The sequence below is a fragment of the Crocodylus siamensis genome, chromosome 1, assembly GCF_052110815.1.
Source record: "Crocodylus siamensis isolate JL-2025a chromosome 1, ASM5211081v1, whole genome shotgun sequence".
In the NCBI taxonomy this organism is placed as follows: Eukaryota; Metazoa; Chordata; order Crocodylia; family Crocodylidae; genus Crocodylus; species Crocodylus siamensis.
Window position 1 is genome coordinate 37768359 of NC_143395.1, and position 25775 is coordinate 37794133.

At 43.6% G+C, this 25775-nt stretch overlaps 1 protein-coding gene across 1 annotated transcript in view; it reads left to right on the top strand.

The window, feature by feature from the left end:
* The first annotated feature begins 19334 nt into the window (after window positions 1-19334).
* The window catches only part of MYOM2 (myomesin 2), a 108275-nt gene continuing 101834 nt past the window's right edge, over window positions 19335-25775 (top strand). The window contains exons 1-2 of the mRNA XM_090033372.1: window positions 19335-19429; window positions 25003-25133. Coding sequence (XP_089889498.1) covers window positions 25027-25133 — 107 coding nt within the window. The 5' untranslated portion in view covers window positions 19335-19429; window positions 25003-25026. The remainder of the gene's footprint in view (window positions 19430-25002; window positions 25134-25775) is intronic.

A 25775-nucleotide genomic window follows, 5' to 3' on the forward strand; every position in this document is an offset into this window, starting at 1 on the left:
GTACTAAATGTAACTCAATTAAAATGAGGCTGATTAAAGGACAGGGGCTTAGCCCACTTCCTGTTACATTTTATTGTACTATTTGGCCTAATATCAACCAGGCTGATGATAATAAGCTCATCCAAAGCAATTGTAGCGTAGCAAAGAGTAGGAATTAGGTATTCCAGCTGTTACCATTCTTAAACTATTCTAAAGGGACTAAATTCTGAGCTCAAGTTCTGACAGCTGTTCATTTGGTTAGTAAGAAATCCTAATGAATTATTTTTTTTGCTTCAGACACATTTCTTAAGTGTTTATACATAGAAGTATTTTAGTCTATGAACCAAACATGACATTGGAGGAATTGCATCATTCACATTTTTTCACTTAAAGGGTACTGGTAGCTAGCAGATTATTAGGAGATCATTTTTCTAGAGCACTTTCAGTATGTTTTCCAGGGAAAGCTTGTCAGGAATTGCTTGGGGCATTTATGGAATAACCACATGCAGCAAATTATATGCATTGATGTACACAAAGCTTAAATGGAGCTCTCTAATAGGAATAAACCCATATCTATATAAAAATGAGCAATATCATACAATTCAAAATTTCCAGCTGAGTTATCAGATCTTTCCGTTTTTGAAGTTATTTGAGTCCACAGAACTACCTTACCTTCCTCTTAAGGCTTCCTTACACAAACAAAGTATTTCACAAAACCTAGTACACCTCTCATTCTCTGATAAATCCAAGGCAGCTAATCAGTTCAAAATAGACAGATTTCTGAGGACCTCCCATCAGACAGCTGTGTTTCAGAAGACATGGCATTTTAGATTTGGAAGGCAATACCATTTGAATAAATTGGTTCAGTTCCTCTTAGTTTGTGCATTGAGATTCTAACCCCTTTATCTCTCTGTGGGCTATAAAAACTAAAATTCAGCAGAAATGCCACATTTGGGGAAAAGACCTGGTTGTAGAGAATGCATAAGTCCTATTTTACAACTTTTGGCATGTTGTGGAGTAATACTTAGTAACTGCTCTATGTTGATCTATAGAGAAGGTTTGTGTATTGTTGAGTTGTGTATTGGTCGTGGGCTCTGAGTCTGTAGATAGCATTAGTCTACTAGACTAGTGCTACTCAACCTTTTAGCGCTGTGGGCAAAATTTCATAGACATTAGGGCTGGAAGGGCCCTTGGGAGATCATCGAGTCCAGCCCCCTGCCCAAAGGGCAGGAAGTCAGCTGGGGTCATAGGATCCCAGCAAGATAAGCATCCAATTTACTCTTGAAGGTGTAAATGAGTAGCTTGGAGCCGCTCTGTGGGCTGGATGGAGCCCCAACTACTAGGAATGGGCCCTGGGGGTAGCATCACCCTCCCCCCACCCTGCGTTCTGGGACTGGGTCCTGGGGCACCTGGAGCCACTGCCTCCCAACATAACTGGTCTTGGGGATCCTAGCACCAACCCCTCCCACCCTTGTGCATCAGGATTGAATCCTGGGTGGCCTAGCACTGTCCATTTCTACTGGGATTGGTCCTTGGGGGACTCAGCACCACTCTGCTCCAGCTAACCAGGATTGGGCACGACCCATTCCCTGCCCTCCCACATAGGGATTGGGCCCTTGCGTCCAGCACTTCCCCCTCCTGGCCTCTGCCAGCGCATAAAGCCCAAGACTCCCCATGGGGCTAGAAATTTGGGTGGGGGGGGTGACCCGGAACTGGGGGTTGAGCATCCATGTACTGGACCATCACCCTACAAATGGCAATTGGCAGTAAAGCTTGGGGGCTTCAGTGGCAGATTCAGCATGGTGCAAAGAATCTTTTTTAAACAAGTTTTTTTTTTCTATTGAGCTCACATATTTGGATGTTAAATGTCATAGTGTTGATATCCTATAATTTGACTTTTGCAAGGCATTTGCCTCATAATATTTTCATAAAGAAACTAAAATATTAATGAATGAAATATGCATATGGCACACTCAAAAAGGTTTTAAAAACTGGCTAAATGATAAGACCTCTGAATATAACAGCTGCTCAATGACAATTCCGCATTTACAGTTATGTTCAATGTTTGCATTGTGTCCCACAGGGATTTGTTCTTGGTCTTGTAGTATGGCTAGTCATGTTAATAATAATGAAAGTCACTGATTTCTTTAAGCTTTATGAAGAGGTTTCCCATACACTTGGTTAATTTAAAAGTGTTTTGACTTTTAAAAGTTTAGATTAGCTTTTGTATGTATAGTCATAAATACTGTAATTCATTTGGTTTACACTAGGCATTATCCAAAAGGCACATTTAGTTAAACCATTCCACTGGGCCCAAACTAAATTTTAATTAAAGTGACATTGTCAATGCAGGACTAGCTTTCAGGTCTTTTATGCTGCTCTAAGCAAAGTGGAAATGTATTCTCGTCACGGCCTGCATCACTCAGAAATAAACAGTGGGTGTTGTTTTACTGCTCTAGGCAACAATATATTCTCTGAATGTGCCAAGCTAACCCTATGTCAGCTCTTTAAAGAGGAACATAATTAATTAGGATTTGATCCAAAGTCTGTGAAAGCCAATGAGACTATTTCTACTAATTTCAACAGGCATTGGCTTAGATTCTTAGAAGAAAAACAGTTTGGGATTTAAAATACAATATATACTCAAATACAAGAAAACTCCCCAATAATTAGATTTTATATATGGAAAATTGATAAATTTGTTATAATTTTCCAGGTATAGAATTTAATTATTACAGGTTTGCCTTGAATTTGTCCCCCTCTAGCAGGGGAAATAAATCTGGGGGTCAAGTAGCCCCCTTGCCCTTTGACCTTCCCCACACAACATCTTTCCCCTTACTCCCCTTCCTTACTATCAGATCCTGCTCTTCCTGGACATGGGGAAGTGAGGGGCAAATTTGAAAACACAGACTTTGAAATAAACAAACCTGTAATTATTTGCCAATAGGCACATTGTTAGAGGTACCTATAGACTTTGTTCATCCCGAATTGATGCATTTTCCTTTTTTTTTTTTAATTGCTGCAAGTTTTAGCACAGGTACTCCATAACACACTTTTAAGCACCACTTTTGTACCTACTTATATATAGTACAAACTGTGTTCAAACTATTAGTTCAAAGCCAAAAGGTTCTTGATTTACCATATATTTCATTTGGCTGGGCCCCAGCAGAGTTAACAGCATTTGAAGCCAGGGTGACCCCACAGCTCAGCGCTGCTCAGTACGTGTGTGTACTCCAGATAGAATCATAGAAAGTTAGGGTTGGAAGGGACCTCAGGAGGACATCTGGTCTAACTCCCTACTTAGAGCAGGACCATCCCCAACTAGATCATCCCAGCCAAAGCTTTTTCTAGCTGGGTTTTGAAAATCTCCAAGGATAGAGCTTTCATCACCTCTCTGGGATAGCTTACCGTGAAAGATCCATGTGTTAATTAGTTCTCCACTCATGACTGCAACTGGGTATTCTTCTTGCAGGTCCTAGGATCCTCCTTTTTTCCTAGGCTAATGGCTAATGCAGGGGGCGGGGGGAAGGGGGGGAAACCTCGCCTTGTATTCAAGTAAATATGGTATTTACCCAAAAATGATGACTAGAACTTGTGTAACCCAAAGGTGTGTGTGTGTGAAGGGTTATGGGCACACAAATGAGTTAATAAGGTAATTAAGCTGTGAACGTATAGTCAGATATGCTATGCACGGGTGGCCAACCTGTGGCTCTGGAGTCACATGTGGGCCTTCAGAAGTTAATATGCATCTCCTTGAATCTTTGCCCACGCACATGATGACCAGCTTCCATTTGGCAGCTGGTCACCGTGTGCTTGTGCAAAGATTCAAGGAGACACATATTAACTTCTGAAGAGTCGCATGTGGCTCTGGAGCCATAGGTTGGCCACCTCTGTTTTATGGTAATTGCCCATATGCATTCGCTTGCCCCATGGTAAATACAAAGTAATCTAGCCCTCAATGAGAATGGAATAATCTACTTCACAATTATATATATATAGGAACTTACTGCAAAATATTTGATAGCCTACAAGTTCCTTTGTAGTTCCTCAGTTATGCTTTGTGGACAGAATTCTCTTTTACCTATTGACATCGACAGTGCGGCTGCAAGACTTTCCATGACTTGTGTGACCAGATTTGATGCTAATGACTTTTCACCTGAATATATAAGTAATGCCCCTCATAGTAGGAATAGAGTAGGAGTTGTACTTTTCTAGAGATGGTTTCTATTTTATGTAAAGCTTTCCCATAGAGCAATGATTCTTAACCAGGCTGCCACAGCATGGTGGGATGCTGTGAAATCCTTTTAAGGGTTGTGCTGGCTGCTGCTTAATATTAGTACTTCTGGGAGTTTATACGCATGCTCCAGAACTGGGGCAGGAGATGGGGGGCACTTTAATTAAAGTGCCCAGAGTGGCTCATGTATAGTGTTCTCGTGCTGAAAAATGTCAGCTGCTGTGCTTTACCTAAAGCTTGTTTGACAAGCTTTAGTTAAAGTACCCCCACCACCATATTTCAGCATGGGGACACTGATGCATGAGATGTTGGAGTCTGCTGGAGCACAGTAATTAGCACACTCCAGCAGACTTGATTAACTGAGTCTGCTTTGATGTCCTTTAATTACAGCACATCAGAGCAGCTTCGCTGCATGTATATAGGTGTCCTTTAGGTGTGGAAACACCTACATGTGATTCTTAAGATAAATCCAGAGATTTCAAGTAGGAATCCATAATGTCAAAACATTCTGACCTGCTATGGTCTTTCTGAGTTCTTTGCAGCAGAAAAATTGCTTCTTTGCACTATTGTTTTTCCCAGCTCAGAGGAGACATAGCCCTGTCCTGCAGTAGCCAGGCAAATGCACAAATTGCAGCACTAGGCATCAGCCATACTCACCCAGCACACCATGAATAGCAGATTTAACCCATTTCTGGGGCTCTTGAAAGTCTATGTAACCAGTCACCAGGCATGTGTACGCATGCAATTAATGCAGAGCAATAAATGCTGGCACTTATTGCACCAGAGTTTATTGCTGCCAGGCACGCTGTTTGAACTTGTGCCTGAGACCACAGCAGATTGAGCTGGGTCAGAGGAGCCCCGGCTGGCAGGGGCCTGGGGGGTCAACCTGCCAGACTGGGTCTGCTTCCACCTGGCTCAATAGGCTGCGAAGGGGCTCTGGGGCACAAGGGTGCTTCAGTGCAGGGCTATCTGGCAGGCAGTCTCCATACTGAAGCACTGTCATGTGCCAGCCAGCTGTGTCAGTATCTACATGTGTGGTACTGAAGAATAAAAAAACTCTGCAGCAGGACAGTGCATGTATTTATGCCGAGACATTTACTGCGGAGCTACTTAGGCAACTCTGCAGTAAATGTCTTGTGTAAATGCACCCACCCAGCAGCAGAGGTAGAGCTGAGGGACTACTGGGGGACAGAGAGAAACAGGGCTGCCCAGGTCCTCGACCTGCAAGGCCTGCTGCTGGACTGCTGCCTTGTCCTATGAGACACATACTGGAGATGGGTTATAACTCCACAGCCACTATCTGTGTTGAGGCATTATCTTGCTGACAGACATACCCTCCTCCCCACTGTTACTTACAATGCTTTAGTGTTTCTCCAGTGCCTCTACCTAGCGTCGCATCACTCTAGGCTACTTTCATGTTCTCTCAGGGCAGATTCCCAAAATACCCAAACTCCCCAGACACCCAAAACACACATCAGATCTGTAGGAACTGAACTACTACAGAGAGATCTCACACAAGGACAGCTTCACAGAACCATAGAGACTCCCTTCAGTTTAAATATTCTGAAAGTAGGTTTGTGGGGGTGGAAGAGCAGGGTAAAATTGACCCTAAGGAGACAGGGGAGAGGAGGGAAGGCAAAGCCATGCCTCACTGGTCAGCCTTTTTATTTTTACAAACCTCCAAAGGCAGCTTGCAAACATGGGCCAGGCAGAGAGACAGCTCTGCACTTAATCACAGACAGCAGCCCTTATCTCCAGTGCTTTTTCAGAATGGTCAGGAATATCCTCTGTCCAGCCCCAGCTCCAGAGGGCTTGGGCCTAAGATACTGCAGGAGCATTAAAAATCTCCTGGAGAGATTTTTTTCCCACCAAATGTGGGACAGGGAGGTAAACTCCTTATGTAGCAGCCATCAGGAGTGAATTTACATAGTTTCATAGTTGGTAAGGTCGGAAGGGACCTGAGCAGATCATCAAGTCCAACCCCCTGCCATGGGCAAGAAAGAATGCTGGGGTCAGATGACCCCGGCTAGGTGATTATCTAGCGTCCTTTTGAAGACCACCAGGGTAGGAGCAAGCACCACTTCCCTTGGAGGTTGGTTCTCATTGCAGGAGGGCTGACTGGGACCACATGGAAGAATTGTGGCTGGAGTTGGAAGACATGACCATGACAACGGTGACCTTGAGCCAGGTGTTTCTGACCAGCATCCTTTTCATGCCATACTTTCATCATGCATAGGTAAAGGGAGTACATCATGCATAGGTAGAGGGAGAAAATATTATGTGAGGGGGCTCAGCATGCTGACACGCATGCGCACGCACACACACACACATACACACACACTACCCAGCAGGTAAGTCTGTGGAGGGGAAGGGGTGGGGGGGTGCAGATCGAGGCCCCCACAGTGAGGGAGGGAGTGGGGCAGGGGCTGGGGTGAATGGGGCCCAAGACCGGGTCGTGGGACAGTCAGAGTAGTTTGTCCAGGGATGGGGGCGGGGAGCTTCTGCAAGTGCGCACACCCCAAGGGAGGGATGGTGGGCACGTGCCGCCAGTATATGTGTGTGGGGTGGAGGAGGGCTGCCGCTTTGGCCTTGGGCTCTGCGTCCTGCTGCCACATGCAATGCCACGTGCCTGCTGCCGTTGGGCTGCACTTCATCTCCTGCCTGCCTGGTGGCAGCACATGGCATCATGTGGCTCCTGAGGCAGGGGCAATGGGATGCAGAGCCCCAGCCTGCAGCAGCAGCCCACCTCTGGCTTGTGCACAAATCTGGGGGGCACACATCCCCTGTGCAGCCCCCAGGGTGTGCACAGTGGCAGGAGCCTCCCTTTGCCCCTGGATGAGCTTCCTGGGCTCTGATTATCCAACATCTCATTCTGGGGGCCCATTCAGCCCAGCCCCTGCCGCTGCCTCTGCCTCACTCCCTTCCTCACTATGGGGGCCTAGATCTGGGGCTTTCCCCCATGCCCTTTCCCCTTCACAGACTTACCTGCTGTGGCAGGTAGTGCTCCACGTGCCACTGGGTTGTGATCCTGGCTGTGTGCAGGCTGTGGCTGCCTGTCTGTCTGTGTGCGTCCCTTGCTGCAGCCGCCCAGAGCCGCTGCCCAGGCTGCCCTGTGGCCCTCTGCACTGCCATCACTTCCCCGCATTTAGAGGTGGGGCTAAGCCCAGTTAGCCCCGGCCTTTTGCCACCTATGAGTGCGTGTTCACCAAGACCTGGGAGTTCTGTGTGGCTTTCCGGATGTTGACGTATGTGCCATCATGCTCTGTTCTTTAGCCGATTGTTCAACCCCCCACAGCCATGCTTGAGATTACTTCCTATCCCTGTTTGTCTAAGTGTTCTGCATCCCTGGTAACCTGCCTCAGATGTCCCTAACTTGTCCATAAGCCCCAATAAGATGCTCTTCTACCCCCCTCTAATTCTTAGTCTGTAACCTTGTCCTTAGTCACTACAGATATCTTGCCTGTCCTATACCTAACTGTATAAATCTCTCAGCGGTAGTGTTATGCATTTGATAAGTCAAATCAACTTTGGTCAATTGATGGGTCAAATATCAGTTAAAAATTGTAAAAAATTGTGAATACGTTCAAATAATACATAGAAAAGGCACAAATTTTCCATTAAGAAATGTGTCAAAAACAATCAAAATGTATATTTCTGTTGAGAACTAAAAAAATGTATTTTTTTTGTAAAATTACTATAATCTTTGACCGGTAAAAAATACTCACTCAATTGGCCAGTTTATTGACAGTCAGTTGACCAGCTATGTATTTGACTGGTCAGTTGACCAGCTTGCCAACCTTACTCAGGAGTCTCACTCCACCATCTGTCCTATACTGGCGCAGTCTTGTTCTCCCTGACACTCACCCTGCAGTTGCCTTAGGTTCTAACATGTGGGTTGAATGGAGTCCTTGTGCACAAGTAGCATTGCATCAGCACGTGAAGTGAGCAGCAAAATCCCAGCAGCTGTGGTTCAGGCAAAAGGTTCTGTTTACCTGCATCTTGGGCAAAGGCTAACCTCTTGCTGGTGCAAGCCTGAATGGCTTGAAGGTGCACGTGGCCTCTGCATGAGTGCAAGGATGCTGTGTACCTGGAGCAGAATAAGAGACTGAAGATTTGGTTATGCAGTTAAGCTACAGATGAATAATGCACTTAGCTGAGTAGCAGTGTAATTCTAGAATAAAAATGAAGTATAGTAAGATCGCACCAAAAAGCTTACATGCCTGAGTGGTGAATACATGTCACTGATGGCTGCTTACAGATGTGAAAAAACAAAGCAAAACAGCGCTTTACTTTCAGCTCAGTGCACCCCCCACGCAAATTGTAGCACATGCCCAGAACAGGCATTGCATTAGTTTGATCTGGCTTACCCAACATCTGTATAGATTGGGCACTTCAGCAGGACTTTTGGGCATTTTTATCTAATAACTGATTGAATTAGCTTTGCATAAAAACACTAAAAAGCCCTGTTGGAGTGCCTGATCTATGCAGACATTGGGCAAACTGGATCCAACTGATGCACTTTCTCATCCAGTAAAGTGCTATTTTGTTTTGTTTTTTTCCATGTCAGTCAGCAGCCTATGTGTCGAGTAGGTGAAATGGATTTTGTTTTTTAGTAATAGCTTCCCAGGGACAGATCCAGGGGATAAGCATTGGTAAAATTGCACCACCCTTTTGATTCCTGCACCACCCAAACTTTAAAACCAACTTCCTGGGAGAAGTAGTGGGCTTTCCATTTAGGCAGCTGTGAGGGAGTCTATTGACAACTGACGCCCAGGAAAAAGCCAACCTATTAAATAGGTACTTTGCATCAGTCTTTCATCAGTCACACGGGATGCCCATGCCTGCTATGGGACAGGGAAATCTGGGTGAGGGGGATCCCCTACCCTCCATCAATGCTGACCTCCTGAAGGAACACCTTGAGAAGCTGGATACCTTCAAGTCAGCTGGCCCTGACAATCTGCACCCCAGGGTACTCAAGGAGCTGGCGAGCGTCATAGCCCAGCCCCTGGCACGGATCTTTGAAAACTCCTGGCGCTCTGGTGTAGTGCCCGAAGACTGGAAGAAGGCCAATGTGGTACCGATATTCAAGAAAGGGAGGATAGTGAATCCGGCTAACTACAGGCCCATTAGCCTGACTTCTATCCTGGGGAAGATCTTAGAAAAGTTTATTAAGGAGGCCATCCTTGACGGACTGGCCCAGGCTAACATCCTAAGGGATAGCCAGCACGGGTTTGTTGCGGGTAGGTCTTGTTTGACCAATCTCATTTCCTTCTATGACCAGGTGACCTATCACCTGGACAAGGGAGAAGAGATTGATGTCATATATTTTGACTTCAAAAAAGTTTTTGATCTGGTATCCCATGATCACCTCTTGGCCAAACTGCCCGGTTGTGGCCTTGGCTCCACCATGATCCACTGGCTGGGAAATTGGCTTCGTGGTTGGACCCAGAAGGTTGTGATTGATGGCAGTCACTCATCAAAGTGCCCTGTAACCAGTGGGGTCCCTCAAGGCTCTGTCCTGGGACCCATACTGTTCAACAACTTCATTAACGATGTGGACATTGGAGTCAGGAGTGGACTGGCCACATTCGCCGATGACACCAAACTTTGGGGCAAAGCATCCACGCCAGAAGATAGGCGGGTGATCCAGGCTGACCTGGACAAGCTCAGCAAATGGGCAGACGAGAACCTCATGGTGTTTAACACCGATAAATGCAAAGTTCTCCACCTTGGGAGGAAAAACCTGCAGCACCCTTATGGGCTCGGCAGTGCTACGTTGGTTAGCACTACAGAAGAAAGAGACTTGGGGGTCATCATTGACCACAAGATGAACATGAGCCTGCAATGCGATGCTGCGGCTAGTAAAGCGACCAGAATGCTGGCGTGCATCCATAGATGCTTCTCAAGCAAATCCCGGGACGTCATTCTCCCCTTGTACTCGGCCTTGGTGAGGCCGCAGCTGGAGTACTGCGTCCAGTTTTGGGCTCCACAATTCAAAAAGGATGTGGAGAAGCTTGAGAGAGTCCAGAGGAGAGCCACGCGCATGATCAGAGGTCAGGAAAACAGATCTTACGATGACAGGCTGAGAGCCACGGGACTCTTTAGCCTGGAAAAGTGCAGGCTCAGGGGTGATCTGATGGCCACCTATAAGTTTATCAGGGGTGACCACCAGGATCTGGGAGAACGTCTGTTCACCAGAGCGCCCCAAGGGATGACGAGGTCGAACGGTCACAAACTCCTGCAAGACCGTTTCAGGCTGGACATAAGGAAGAATTTCTTTACTGTCCGAGCCCCCAAGGTCTGGAACAGTCTGCCAGCGGAGATGGTTCAAGCACCTACATTGAACACCTTCAAGAGAAAATTGGATGCTTATCTTGCTGGGATCCTATGACCCCAGCTGACTTCCTGCCCTTTGGGCAGGGGGCTGGACTCGATGATCTCCCGAGGTCCCTTCCAGCCCTAATGTCTATGAAATCTATGACTTCATGACTCATTATCATCTACTTGAGTCCTGCTAATCTCTCTTCACTTCACAGGTGTTAATGACCGTCTCTCCTTTTAATGGTCTTTTAATGGTCCTGTTCCACTATTAAAACTATCCTTTCTTCTGCCATTTGGCTGTCTGTTAGCCATTCTGCATAATGTCGCTCTTCTATTACACAGCCTGCAGATTGGTTTTAGCTGCAGTTAGAACCTTAACTCAGATGTGGTAATATTAACTCAAGTGTGAAAATACCTGAAGTATTAGAGGCACTGTCAAATCACAGAAGACCGGATTTTTTTTTATGAATCTGAATGGGAGATGTACATTTACCTGTTACTGTATGTTAACTATTTCTTGCCTAGCTTATGTTTTTTTAAGCTTAATATATCATCTAAGAAAGTAATGTGCATTCCAATAAAGTTATATTTGTTTTTGCTTTGACCTTAAATTGAATTACGTTGTGCTAAGCCCCTAACTTATTCATAAAGCTTCTAGTTTATCTTTGCCTGGAGAAAAAATATTTTTGTGTTATATATGATGAAGTGCCACACCATCTGCATCCCTCTTCAAAATCCTTGATCTACCCATGTAGTTTCCCTCTGTGCCCACCTGTAGATCAGATATAGGCTTCAGATCAGATATAGGTAAGGGATTGTGATTACACTTTTCACCTATTTAGAATCTTAAACCCAAGGCTTTGAAAGTCCTTTACCTACGTTAATTAGAATAGGGAAAAATGTCTATGACATTCCCCATAGTCTCTATTGTGATTGACTCTCATAGCATTCACTCCCCTTTTATTTGTCTTGAAGTTTTGCATGAGGTTTTAGCAGAAGAGATAAGCGATAGCCAATATTAAAATGAACAGCAGTAAGTTGGTGAGACGTGCATATGAAATGCTGAAGAGGTGGGCAGGATATTCCCAACCTCCCTTTAATTGGCAGTCACGTCTGTTTCCTCACCAGGACCACTGCTCGCTGTGTTGTGTGCTGTCAGTGAAGTCACATGGTGTACTTACTGCTCCCTGGCTAGCTAACCTTTATAAATAGGAGCAGTTCTCATGAAACTGCAGGAAATTTAGTCACTCAGAGGGTAAAGGACATGGCAAGACATAATCAGGCCTGGGAAACTCAGAATACTTTTGTTTCTTCTCCTCTTTTTAATACGATGCAGTGTCCAATCTGACAACATAGCAATATTTCCACACCTCAAGAATAATAATACTAAGTGCCTGATTCATAGATTCATAGATGTTTGGGTTGGAAGGGACCTCAGTAAATCATCGAGTCTGAAACCTTGCCCTGGGCAGAAAAGAGTGTTGAGGTCAGATGACCCCAGCCAGGTGCATGTCTAGCCTCCTCTTAAAGACCCCCAAGGAAGAGGAGAGCACCAGCTCCCTTGGAAGCCCATTCCAGATTCTGGTAACCCTCACCATAAAGAAGTTCTTCCTGATGTCTACCCTAAATCTGCTCTCCGTCGTTTGTGACTGTTGTTCCTAGTTACCCCAAGGGGTGCCCTGGTAAACAGAGCATTTCCTATTCCTTGCTTTCCCTCCTCCCATGATGAATTTGTAGGTGGCCACAAGATCACCTCTCAGCCTTCTCTTGCAGAGGCTGAAGAGATCCAGGACCCTCAATCTCTCCTCATATGGCTTTGCCTGAAGGTCCCTAACCATATGAGTAGCCCTCCTCTGGACCCGTTCAAGGTTATCCACATCCCTCTTGAAGTGCGGCACCCAGAACTGGAGGCAGTACTCCAACTGCGGCCTGACCAGCGCTGTATAGAGGGGAAGTATCACCTCCCTGGACCTGTTCAGTCATGTGCCTACTAATGCACATAAAGTGTGGTTAGCTTTACTGCTTGCTTCATCACATTGATGACTCATGTTCATCTTGGTGTCAACAATAACTCCAAGAATGCTTTCTGCTGCTGTGCTGCTGAGAAGGTCTTCCCCCAGCCTGTAAGCATGCAGGTGATTCGTTTTCCCTAGGTGCAGCACTTTGCACTTACCCTTGTTGAACTGCATCTTATTCTGTTCTGCTCACTTTTCCAACCCATCCAGATCTGCCTGCATTCATTCCCTACTCTCTAGTGTGTTAACTTTACCCCATAATTTGGTATCATCTCTGAATTTGGACAGAGTGATTGAGGGAGAATAGAAGAAAAGAGTCTGGCTTATTGACTAAGCAGAATTTGCATTTGTCTTTATTGCGTCATTAGGACTAAGGAAGTTACCTGAAGATAAGGTGCTGCAAAGGAAATCCAATTGAGTGTACTATACTTTTTCAATACACACCATCCACTGGCCTGAAATGGCCTGAAAAAGTCTTATTGTAAGACTATGTGAATAGCACAACTGTATAGCTTGGAGTTCCTTTTCAATACACCTCTGAATCCCCCCAAATGATCAATACCTTATGATTTTAAAGATATCAAGAGCTAAAATATCTTCAAAGATGGAATTATATATAATCCACATATAACACAGTGCTGGTGCATCAGTTCCTTAGAGGGCTGGAAAGTAGTTCTGACAACATTCAGATGTAATAAGGCCACCCGGGGCACATCCAGAGGAGTGTCCATGTGTAGTTTGTTGTGTCTCAAAACTGTTTGAGGCACCAGAAATGACAAATAGTGCATGTACAATCATTCATCATGCTGCAATTTTGATACTGGGAATTCCTGGTATCAAAAAAACCTGACACACAAAAAAGTGGCTTCGTGCATGCTCCAGGAGCATATGTTGGAGCAAGTGGAAGCTGGGTCCTCCAATGACACACTCTACTGCTTGAAGTGTCTTTCAGCTTATCCATCACACCAGGAGCTGGCAGGAATGGGGAAATGATAGTTTCTCTGAAACAGGGCATTTTGCCCCTCAGCAAACCCCACAGGCAGGGGCGTGCACAGTGGCATACATTTATACTGCTGCTATTTGTGCCATGGCAAATGCATGCCCCTAGATGTGGGGACTGACCTGCTTCTGCGGCCCATTGATTAAACCAGTGAAAGGAAAAGGGATGTCCCCTATTGTTGATGTTCCCTATTCCACATTGTCTTTTATAAGATAGTTCATTCATGAAAAGAACATTTTAAAGGCCCAGATTAAGTAATATAAATAAGCATGTGTCTAGTTTTAAATGCCTGAGTAATCCTATTGGCACCTTGAATATAGAGTAGAAAACTACTTCCTGAGGGTCAGGGAAATGGAAGAGGTGAATTTTAAGGCAGGTATCTGAATGTTTCCCTTTGATTTTGTACTTCGAGATAAAGATCTGGAAAAGTCTCAATACTATTTGTAAGTCAGACGTTTCTGTTATCTCAAGGAACATCTTGAGAAGATGGATACCTTCAAGTCAGCCGGCCCTGACAATCTACACCCCAGGGTACTCAAGGAGCTGGCGAGCGTAATAGCCCAGCCCCTGGCACGGATCTTTGAAAACTCCTGGCGCTCTGGTGTAGTGCCCGAAGACTGGAAGAAGGCCAATGTGGTACCGATCTTCAAGAAAGGGAGGAAAGTGGATCCGGCTAACTATAGGCCCATCAGCCTGACTTCTATTTGGGGAAGATCTTAGAAAAGTTTATTAAAGAGGCCATCCTTAATGGACTGGCTGAAACCAACATCCTGAGGGATAACCAGCATGGGTTTCTTGTGGGTAGTCTTGCTTGACCAATCTCATTTCCTTCTACGACCAGGTGACCTATCACTTGGACAAGGGAGAAGAGATTGATGTCCTATATCTTGACTTCAAAAAAGCCTTTGATCTGGTATCCCATGATCACCTCTTGGTGAAACTGGCCAATTGTGGCCTTGGGTCCGCCATGATATACTAGCTGGAAAATTGGCTCTGTGGTTGGACCGAGAGGGTTGTAATTGACGGCAGTCACTCATCATGGTGTCCTGTGACCAGTGGGGTCCCTCAAGGCTCTGTCCTTGGACCCATACTGTTCAACATCTTCATTAATGATGTGGACATTGGAGTCAGGACCGGACCGGCCAAGTTCGCCAATGACACCAAACTTTGGGGCAAAGCATCCATACCAGAAGACAGGCGGGTGATCCAGGTTGACCTGGACAGGCTCAGCAAATGGGAAGATGAGAACCTGATGGTGTTTAACACCGAAAAATGCAAGGTTCTCCACTTTGGGAAGAAAAACCTGCAGCATCCTTATAGGCTTGGTAGTGCTACACTGGCTAGCACTACAGAAGAAAGAGACTTGGGGGTCATCATTGACCACAAGATGAACATGAGCCTGCAATGCGATGCTGCGGCTACTAAAGAGACCAAAATGCTGGCTTGCATCCATAGATGCTTCTCAAGCAAATCCCAGGACGTCATTCTCCCCTTGTACTTGGCCTTGGTGAGGCTGCAGCTGGAGTACTGCACCCAATTTTGGGCTCCACAATTCAAAAAGGATGTGGAGAAGCTTGAGAGAGTCCAGAGGAGAGCCACGCGCATGATCAGAGGTCAGGAAAACAGATCTTACGATGACAGGCTGAGAGCCACGGGACTCTTTAGCCTGGAAAAGTGCAGGCTCAGGAGTGATCTGATGGCCACCTATAAGTTTATCAGGGATGAACACCAGGATCTGGGGGAACATCTGTTCACCAGAGCGCCCCATGGGATGATGAGGTCGAATGGTCACAAACTCCTGTGAGACAGTTTCAGGCTGGACATAAGGAAGAATTTCTTTACTGTCCGAGCCCCCAAGGTCTGGAACAGTCTGCCAGCGGAGGTGGTTCAAGCACCTACATTGAACACCATCAAGAGCAAATTGGTTGCTTATCTTGCTGGGATCCTATGACCCCAGCTGACTTCCTGCCCTTTGGGTGGGGGGCTGGACTCGATGATCTTCCAAGGTCCCTTGCAGCCCTAATTTTCTATGAAATCTATGAAATGTCACCACGTCACCATAATACAAATACTATGCCTTTTTCCTTTTCCTATTGCCTGATGTAAGTATCTACATTAGGCCTGCCATGTCATATACTATATTCCTACCTTCAGCTTCTGTATCTCTCTACCATATCTGTCCCTAATTTCTTACTGAATTGCAGCCGGAGACAGAGAAAGGAAGTGGGTTATAAGTGAGGTGAGTGCATGCTATATATTTAAACAAGTGATTACCCAGATAATACTTCCTGGCGTCTCCAGGATTTCATGAAGGAGGGTGAGGGGGTGGTGACTAGCACTGCAACAGTGGCTGTACCTTCTTTCCTAGCTGTACCTTCTCTACTTCCCCATCATCAGGAGCTGGGGACATTTTAAAATCTCCAGATCAGGTAAGACTTACCATGTCCCTCCTCTTGGCATCTCCTTAATTCTCTCTGTGCTCAGCTGGCATTCCAAAAATCCACACACTGTTGATGAAATCACAGATGAGATAGACAGGCCATGTCACCAGGATGTTAGATCAGCGACTGCCAAAGTGTTACACAAATTGCCAATTGCTCAAATCATGAGTGAGACCTTATAAGGGAGTATAAGGCAAGATGCTGTGTTTATTGATTATGTGCTTAATACACATGCACACATACACACCACTTTTATACCCCAATTTCTGTTCTGCACTGGTATATATTACCAGTCTTATTAATACTCCCAAACTGATCATGAGTAGGGAGCTGGGAGCCCTGCCAGTGCATTTTGTCAGACGAACTGATGCTCCCAGATGACATGCAGAACAAGACCCAAAATTGATATGTCTCACTCCATTTTTTATAGTTTTGTCAGTTGACCCAGCCCTCTGGGCTTTTGCTGTGTTATCACTGTTTTCTTTCTTGAAGGTTGATTGCCATTGTTCTCTCGTTGTTCTGGGGTGAATTCTTATTGTTTTGGTCTTTTATCTGTCTGCATTCTTCAGCTAGTGGCCAGCTGCTGTTTTTCTTTTTCACAGCTGCTGTTTTTCTTTTTCACAGACACACACTCACCCATTCTCTCACACACACAGCATACAAAGGTTGAACACTTATGTCAAGCTACAAAGCAATACTAAATGGAGTTTAAGACAATGCAAAACTCAAGAAAATATGTAAGATTAAAAGCAATAGGCAAAAAGTCTATGTTTATAACATAAGAAGATCTACAGTGAGCTAGAGGAGGGAAAGCTAGGGAGGCCAGAAGAAACGTTTCAAGGACACTGTCAAGTCATCCTTGAAACATTTCAACATTAACCCAAAATCTTGGGAAGATCTTGCTCATGATTGTTCCACCTGGTGAAGCCTCATCTATAGCAGAGCTACAGTCTCTGACTGGGGAAGAGCTGCTGAGGCACAGCAGAAGCACAAACAGTGTAAATATAGCAACAGCAGCATGTCCACTGTTGATCAAGCAATGAGAAGTGGCATCTTCTCTTGCTCAGGGTGCCACAGACAGTTCAAAGCACAGACTGGCCTGATCAGCCACTCACATGCGCACAGAAACCAAAGCAACCAGTGATGTCATAGATTCATAGATGCTAGGGTTGGAAGGGACCTCAACAGATAATCGAATCCAACTCCCTGCCTAGGCAGGAAAGAGTGCTGGGGTCAGATGACCCCAGCCAGATGCCTATCCAGCCTTCTCTTAAAGACCCCCAAAGTAGGGGGGAGCACCACCTCCCTTGGAAGCCTGCTCCAAGTTTTGGCCACCCTCACCGTAAAGAAGTTTTTCCTGATATCTAGCCTAAATCTGCTCTCTGTTAGTTTGTGACCATTGTTCCTTGTTACTTCAAGAGGCACCTGGGGGAACAGGACATCTCTCATCCCTTGCTGCGTCCCCCTAATGAATTTGTAGGTGGCCACAAGATCACCTCTTGGGGTCATGGTCAGCTTCGAATTTGAAGGAGAAACAACACAACACTCATCAGCATTTCCCGTCCCATTTGCTCCCCTTCTCCACCCACAGTTGCTGCTGTTTCTGGCTGCCCTGGAGGCAGGGGGAGCTCCAGAGCTGCTCATGTGCCAGTCCAGCTGGGCTGTGTGGGGATCTGAGCTTGGCTGGGCTCAGAAGCAGATCTGGGATTTTACAAAGGGAACAACCAGCACTGCAGGTGTGTCTGCAAAAGCTTCCCCGCCCAGGACACCCCACCCTACACTGGGGTGGGCAGACAAAAGCATCAGTTGGGGAATTTTTTAAGTCCCCAAAGAAGAGTGTACACTCATGTGACTGATATCTCCTAGCACTCCCTGAAGAAACAGCTTATAGTCCAAGGGAGTCCAAGTATAACCCAAGACAGACAGGATAGGCTGCACATTCCCTAAGACCATTTTTTTAGATAATAAATATAGGACAAGAATTTAAAAGTAGAATAAGAACTTAATAGCACCCCTGAAAACCAACCCCTACCATCCAAAAATACAGCTGGAGAGAAAAGGGAGTTATGTCTTAGTGAAGTGGTTGTTAATTACCCTAACATCTTTCTCTGTGGCAACAAGCTACTCTCATAACATACATATACATACCATCATATCTGCCTTTTAACTCTTAACTGTATCAAATTTATTCTATAATTAAAAACTGCCTAGAGTAAGGAAGGAGGGCTACATTAAAAATATGGCAACTTTTGAAGGTTGGGGAACAGCAGATCCTTAACCAGCATTAAAAAAATGGGGGAATTTGTGGAAACTGGAGCTGAAACAATGCAAATGGAATTTGATTTATTTGGAAAAAGATCTAAAAAGCCTTTTCTACGTCCAGTTTGATTTATGAGGAGCATAATTTATTTAGCTTGTTGTAGCAGACACCAGAATCACCTGATAAATTAATATGCATCTTGAGCGTGCTCCTTTGCATGTGAATTGTGATATCTTTTGCCTTCAGATAGCTGACAGTAATTAACTTTTTATTCAATGAAATCTCCTCTCCTCTCTTTCTTTTTCTGCATTTCGGAGTAAAGTCTATCAGGTTCTGAGGTCAGCCAATTTCTGTATTAGTCAATAGGAAGTAGGGGTATTCAGAGTCCCACTGCATTATGAACATTGGGTATATTTTCTCTCTCTGATTCAAATGCATAAGGTATGCAAGTGTATTTTTATGCTTTCTATATTGTGCTACAGTAAGCAAAGCCATTTTTTAAAACAGCAAGCTAACCAGTGACAGAGGCAAAGCAAAGTGAGTAGGCACAGGACCTTCTCTTTCCACCCATGTTAACAAGAATTTTTATGTAGTTGACATGACTTAACATCTTGCAGTAATGTTCTTCAAAATCCAGGCAGCCCTTAAAGAGGCATTAGGGAGGCTCAGTTTACAGCCCAAGTCACCAGGAGGATCTCATATCTCTGCTAAGAAGACTCTAAACTTTATGGCTTCTCATGGGTCTTTTAAAAGCAGTAATGAATTTAAATTCCATCTACCAGGCACAAAATGTGAGATGTTTTATGCAGTCTTCTTGGTCTAAACTTGGACCACTTTTATGTGAAGCATGACACTGGAAGGAAATATCCTTATCTGTACATCAATAATCACACTTTTAGAAATAAGAAATATTTCATACTCAAAAAATAATATTAAAAATCTAGCATGGCATTTCTCCCCTACTTTAAATCCCATTTTAACACATACTAGACTGACCTCAGTTTTGGGAGAATCACTCAGCTGATTCTAAATATAGCATCACATCTACCCATAAATGGGACTGAAGGGGCAGTAGCCTTCCTTTAGAGATAGAAATTATTTTTGTTTTCCTCAGCCAGAGCTTGCTAAGCTGGGTAAGGCTGTTCTTCCTCTCTGCTTTGCCATTTTTATTCTCATTAGGTAAGTATATTTTTATTTAAAAAAATTCTCAGTAAGGAAGAAAATGAAAGAATGTTTACAAGTGTCTGTACAAAATATCAAGGAAAATGAGGAACATCATAATATACAATTATTTATGAAAGAAAATATCAGATTAGAGAGAAAATATGGCATGTTTTAGTCTGATTGCCAGTTATATTTTATTTATTTTTAATCACTTTTTTGGATCTAGACAAATTACATTATAGTCATCTATAGAAATATGGGTATCCATGTTTCCTTATTGAAAATGTAGCCAGTGCTCTTTCTTGTGTGTTTATTCTCAAAAAAGGAAGAAAACATCATTTTGTCCAGAACAGAAACATAATGTAATTAGGACACAAAAAAACTCTTATTTTATTTTCATCCTTTTCACATAGTTAGCAAAAACCATTTAGTCTGGAATAAAAATTGATGTATTTGGAACACAAAGTCCTATGCTATTTGTTGTCAGTCATATTTTTAAGTACATGTCTTTAAAAGACAGTTTTCTGATTGTTGTTATTGCCTTGTGCTGCTTGATGTGTTTTGTGCCTCCTGAAAATTCCAGCTAAATACCACTGATAGAGCCTTTAGAAATTGCACTCATGTTCTTGAAACTATGCCTGCTAGAAAGAGATAGTGAAATTGGATGATTGCGCCTAAGAGCCAATGAAAGCACCATAATGAAGGATAATAGAGATTGGAATGGTTGGAAGCAACTACCTTTCACTATCTCACTGTTTCATATTCTTTGCCATTCAGTTAACAGGATATGGTGCATTAGAATGCACCAAACTTTATGGAATGCGTGTGCCGCAAATCTGTTGTGTATGCAAACAGTTAGGATGATAACATTGTGGGTGAATGTGGATATATATGGGTCAAGTTCATCCCATGCATAAATGGCTTCAGCAGAACTGTACTCTTTCTAAAAGTCAGAAAAAAATGTTTATAAAACCCTTTCAGGAAAATGAACAAGTTTGTGCTGTCCCTGGGATGTATTTTGCTTGGTTATTACTAATGTACACAGAGTCAAAAAGACTCAAAAAGAAGTAAAAAAGAAGACTCAAGAAGAGTCAAACAGTGTCCCCTCATCTCCTTGTCACCAAAAACCAGCCAGGTAGATCCCTATTTCAGGTAGTCATGGGAATACAGAAACTGTGTCTTTCTGCTCCCAAATTTAGTGCCTGAATGAGGTTGGGGAGAGGACCATGGCTTCTACCTACATGCTGGCAAGCAGAGTGGGATGTCTGCAGCAAGAGGAGGGTGTCCCCATGAAGTAATGTAGAAGTCCTTGTACACAGCGTTCCTGTAGGACAGGAAAGTCTCACCTTCCCAGGGTGAGACAAGCTGCTTCCACACTGCCCTTTACTGTAGACTACGTGCAATTTGTGCAATCTAAACCAAGAACATTTTCATTATGAGGAAATATTTATATTTAGCTCTTAAATACACATGTATTCATTCAGCAATGTTAGAATTTGAAAAGTTGAACAACAAACGGGCAGTGATAAAGCTCCATAAATTCAATTCCTACCCTGAGTAATTATCTCCTGACTATGATGTCCAGAAAGCATATATAATTGTTGGTCCTTACACAAGGTTTCCATCAAGATCACATTGTAAGTTCTGCCTAAGTGACTATATGCTAGAATTTCTAACAGATTTTCCTGTCTAGCTGTAAATTACTTGCTGTCATCTGTCTGACGTAAAAGGAATTTCTGTGAAGTAGACATTAGAATTCAGTGGTAATTTAGGCCACCTGAAATTAAAGATACCCTATTGCTATAATGGCCAAATACAAAGGGATTCACCATACCATTGGTGTATAAAATGGAAAAACTGTGCGTGCGTGCGTGCGTGGGGGGGGGGGCTGAGGGGGGAGGTGGGGTTGGAATCAGAATGAGAAAATTCTACCCTCAGCTAAGAGGAAAATAACAAACTGTCTAACCATTAGGCTGTAGGACTCCAGGAAGCATAGAACTGCCTTCTAGCAAAGTATGCATATCATAAAAGCCATGATAAGCCCAAAGTAACAATATGTACAAAATGTACAATATGTACAAAAGTAAAAGAGCAAGTTATACTGATCTTTCAGCAGGAGTCAGAAGATAGCATTCAGCCAGAGCAGGGGGGACCCTGCCAATTTCTGCATTCATATTGCCAGACAAGGACAGAGAAAGTACATTGTGTGTGATACAGCACTAGAGATAGGAAAGGGAGAGCTCCTTATTCTACGCCATCGAAATGCAAGTTATCTGCCTGTAGTGAGCACAATCTTCTTCCAGTCAGGCCTAAATGATCATTTCTTTACAACTGTGGGAATGAACTAATTAGAATTATTGCTGGTCCTTTAAATCTTAAATTAAGTCACTTATTAGACTAGTTAGGTCTATATCTAACTCTGGCTTCTTTGCTCATGAAAGCACCCTTGCTTCTTGATTACTGTTCAGAACATTATTGTGGTATGAGTCTGAGTGCAACTTGGCCTTTGAACTCCACCTTTTCCTCCTTATTGCTTGATTGACTACTCAAAGTATACACTCTACCAAATAAGTACATACGTGGAAGTACTATCTGTCTGATGGACTCAAAGGATGAAATTAATGTGCTGAATAATTATGATTTAAAGTTAATATATCAGAAGAGCTCTCTTGTATACCAGTATTTAGATTCTATACTCTTGTGGTCAGGGATCAAGTCTTTGTGTTTGTACAATGAGACCAGTGACAGCATTTTGATCCTTATGGTGATCTTGGATGAGGATGATGATGAATTGCTTTGTCCTAATGTGAGACTAAATCGGGGATCGCATAATACCCTAGAACTGTACATTTTCATGCAAACAATGAGGAAAATTAATGGGACTTATGTGGAAGAGGTTTAAGAGCAACTTGACATCCAGATCATATTTTACAACAAACTTCTTACAGAGAACATGGCAGCCCATCTTCTCTTCACCCCAAACTATTCAGTGACATTGTCCGGCATTAATTTTAATGGGGCCAAGAATTCACCCTTATCTCTTCTCACTGATCTTAAATGATAGGCTGTGCAGCCCTGTTGGGTATTAAATATGTACTCCATAAGCATTGTGGTAATTATGCAGTGATGTTATTGCATTTGAACTGGTGCCAGCCAGCAGCTCCCCTCTGTGATAACAGAAGGCTAAATGAATTTAGCTTTTAACAGGCTCTGTTAATTACTTCTATCAAGGATCCGCATTAAAGCTGATCAGCCATTTGTGTCTGTATTCTATATAAAGTGGACAAACATTTAAGTATTTGAACTCAGATTCTGGGAAAATCTAGAAATGGATTTATTCATAATAAATGGAAAGATAATCATGTTTGAAAAATAGTTTCATATTTTAAATTGAGAATTATGTGTTGCAAATAGCAAAAACTTTGTCTAAGGTCTTTAGTTTTGGGTGCCGTACTTTAAGAAGGGCGTGGATAACCTTTAGAGGGTCCAGAGGGGGGCCACTTGTATGGTTAAGGGTTTGCAGGCTAAGCTCTATGATGAGAGACTGAGGGACCTGGATCTCTTCAGCCTCTGCAAGAGAAGGCTAAGAGGAGATCTTGTGGCCACCTACAAATTCATTAGGGAGCGCAGCAAGGAATCAGAGATGCTCTGTTCACCAGGGCACCTCTTGGGGTAGCTGGGAACCATGGTCACAAACTGACAGAAAACAGATTTAGGCTGGACAACAGAAGAACTTCATGGTAAGGGTGGCCAGAATCTGGAATGGGCTTCCAAGGGAGGTGGTCCTCTCCCATTCCTTGGTGGTCTTTAAGAGAAGGCTGGATAGGCATCTGGCTGGGGTCATCTGACCCTGGCATTCTTTCGTGCCCAGGGCAGAGTGTTGGATTAGGTGATCTGTTGAAGTCCCTTCCAACCCTTGCACCTATGAATCTATGAATCTATAAATGAAAATTGCCTGGAATATGGTGTATCCAACAGCATGGACCTGGTTCTAAAGTCCCTCTGCATTTGATCTCAGAGAGAGTTATGTGCTGAGAAAGAATGGAAGATTGGGTTGATAACATGAACTGAATTGGTATATTTATTAAACAGTTGGTATAACTGTTTACCTGGGCCTAATGGACCCTGAAAGAAGAAACAGATAACATGTAATACAAGGTTGCCAGGTGCTTTTAGGTGTGTACATGAAAGAATCTTTGAGCTTCCCTTTCTGAACCTTCAGTTTAGTGAAGGAAGCAGGTATAAAGAGAGAGGGAGAGGCAGCAGCTGGAAGGGGAAACACAGTGTTATTTACTGCCCATTTAAGGAATGACCAGGACAGGTCACTTGTTGAGTACCTTGTAGACATAATGGTTAGATAGGGGGGCAAGTTTAGTATTTAATCTTGGCGTATGCTAGATTTTTTTAACATCTTGACACACATGCTATTTTTTCGAAAATTACTAGCTCCTGGATTTACAGGGTGATATGAGCTTCCGAGCTTTCTTTAAAAAGATTCTAGTCCTCATGGTTATAGAGAAAGTTTAGAAAATATGACTAACACTCACTTTTGTTCAGATCCCCTTGCATTATATTCTGTCTATGCAATAAAACTGCCTACTTGTGATGTCTACACGACAGTTCGGCAAATACTTAATTGTCATTTACTAAAACTGAAGACCTTTATAAAGAGTAGCATTTGCAGGTCCTGGTATAATTGCAGTGAGAGAAAGGCATGATTCCCTTCCTTTTCTTGTGTGACTCAAAAAGAGACAATTATTTTTTTATCCTCTATGCACAGAAAGGAGGAAGCCCCATGGCCACACACCTGTTTCTGCACCAGTTTGTGGAGCATGACCAATAGGTTTACTTCACAAAGGGATATATTACCAGTATCTGGCATGTTCCTATTTCACTCCAGAGGGTTCTTCCTAATACACTGGGAGTTTATGCAGCTAAGGGCTTGGGATTTGGCCCAATGTGCTTTACAAATGTTATACAGAGGAATTGCTTTAATCATCGCTGAAATGCAACCACTTCTGTTGGGAAATGTGGCAGTTATTCAACTACTTACAGCTCTTCCTTACAACCATCTAAGGCAGCAGGACAGGAAGTGAAGAATCCCATATCCTATTAAAATTGCAAAGGGAATTTAGGTAGGCAGACTGTAATTACACAAACAGGGATTTAGTAAGGGCCTGGGTGGTATCCTTGCTGATTTTACAAAAAAAAAAAAAGGTGTCATAACATTTCTAAAACACAAATGGACAGCTCCTCTATCAGTACAGTGGCTCGTTTAACACCATGCTTAGGAATTGTTTCAGGCTGGGAAGAGTGCCACCTACTGAACATCAACACCACTTTCTGGCAGCATCCTAGGAGTTCCTGGTTGCTCTCCCATCTGAATACTGATCAAGTTCTGCTATGCTAAGCTAGTGAGGTCACAGCATGAGATGACTATGTTAATCAGATATATCTTTTTGTGATGGCTAAGTGGCATTACTTACATGTAGTTAGTTAAAAATGCTTCAGCAAGTACATTTCTTGGGACAGCATCACAAAGGTTTGAAAGCACTAGTTAAACATGAATATCATTATATACTTTACAGGAAAAGTCTGTAGCAGGTTGAATTATGTCGTCAAAGCCATTGCCATTTTACCAAAGGAGGCATAAACACTTTGATCAGTCATATCGCAACATTGAGACAAGATACTTGCTCCAAGAATATTCAGCAAGAAGGTATGTACCACACAGTTCATGCAGTATAGAGATATTTCTCTTCTAGCATAATTCATTTAAAAATGTGGAACTGTTTTAAAAGAAAAAATAAAGAATTTATATTGAATTTTGATTTTCTTAGAGCATTGATTCTCAACTCCTTTTCATGTTGCTATTCCTATTTGCCAGATGCATCAACACGTGCTATTAGCAGGGAGCAATAAAATTGGGCGCATATTGCACTAGAGTTTATTGTTCCTGGGTGCCATGTTTTCATGACCTGGGGGGCCAGCCTGTGAGCCCAGGGCTGCTCCAACCCACCTCAGTGTGCTGCAGAAGGGCTGGCTGGGGCATGAGGGTGCTTCAGTGAGGAGCTAGCCAGCAAGCAGCCGCTGCACAGAAACACACTTGTGTCCCTGCCAGCCGCATCAGAGTCTACATATGCATTGCTGCACACTAAAGAACTCCACTGAAGGAGAGAACTAGTATTTACAAGTATTAACCTATGGTGGAGTTAATTAGCTTACCATGGCCTAATAGGGCTGCATTTGTAGACATGGAGACTTTACTGCAGAGCTAATTAGACAGCTTCTCAGTAAATATCTCATGTAGATATGTCCCCCCACCATGACTATCCCATATATAGCTGTGATTCCTTCCCTA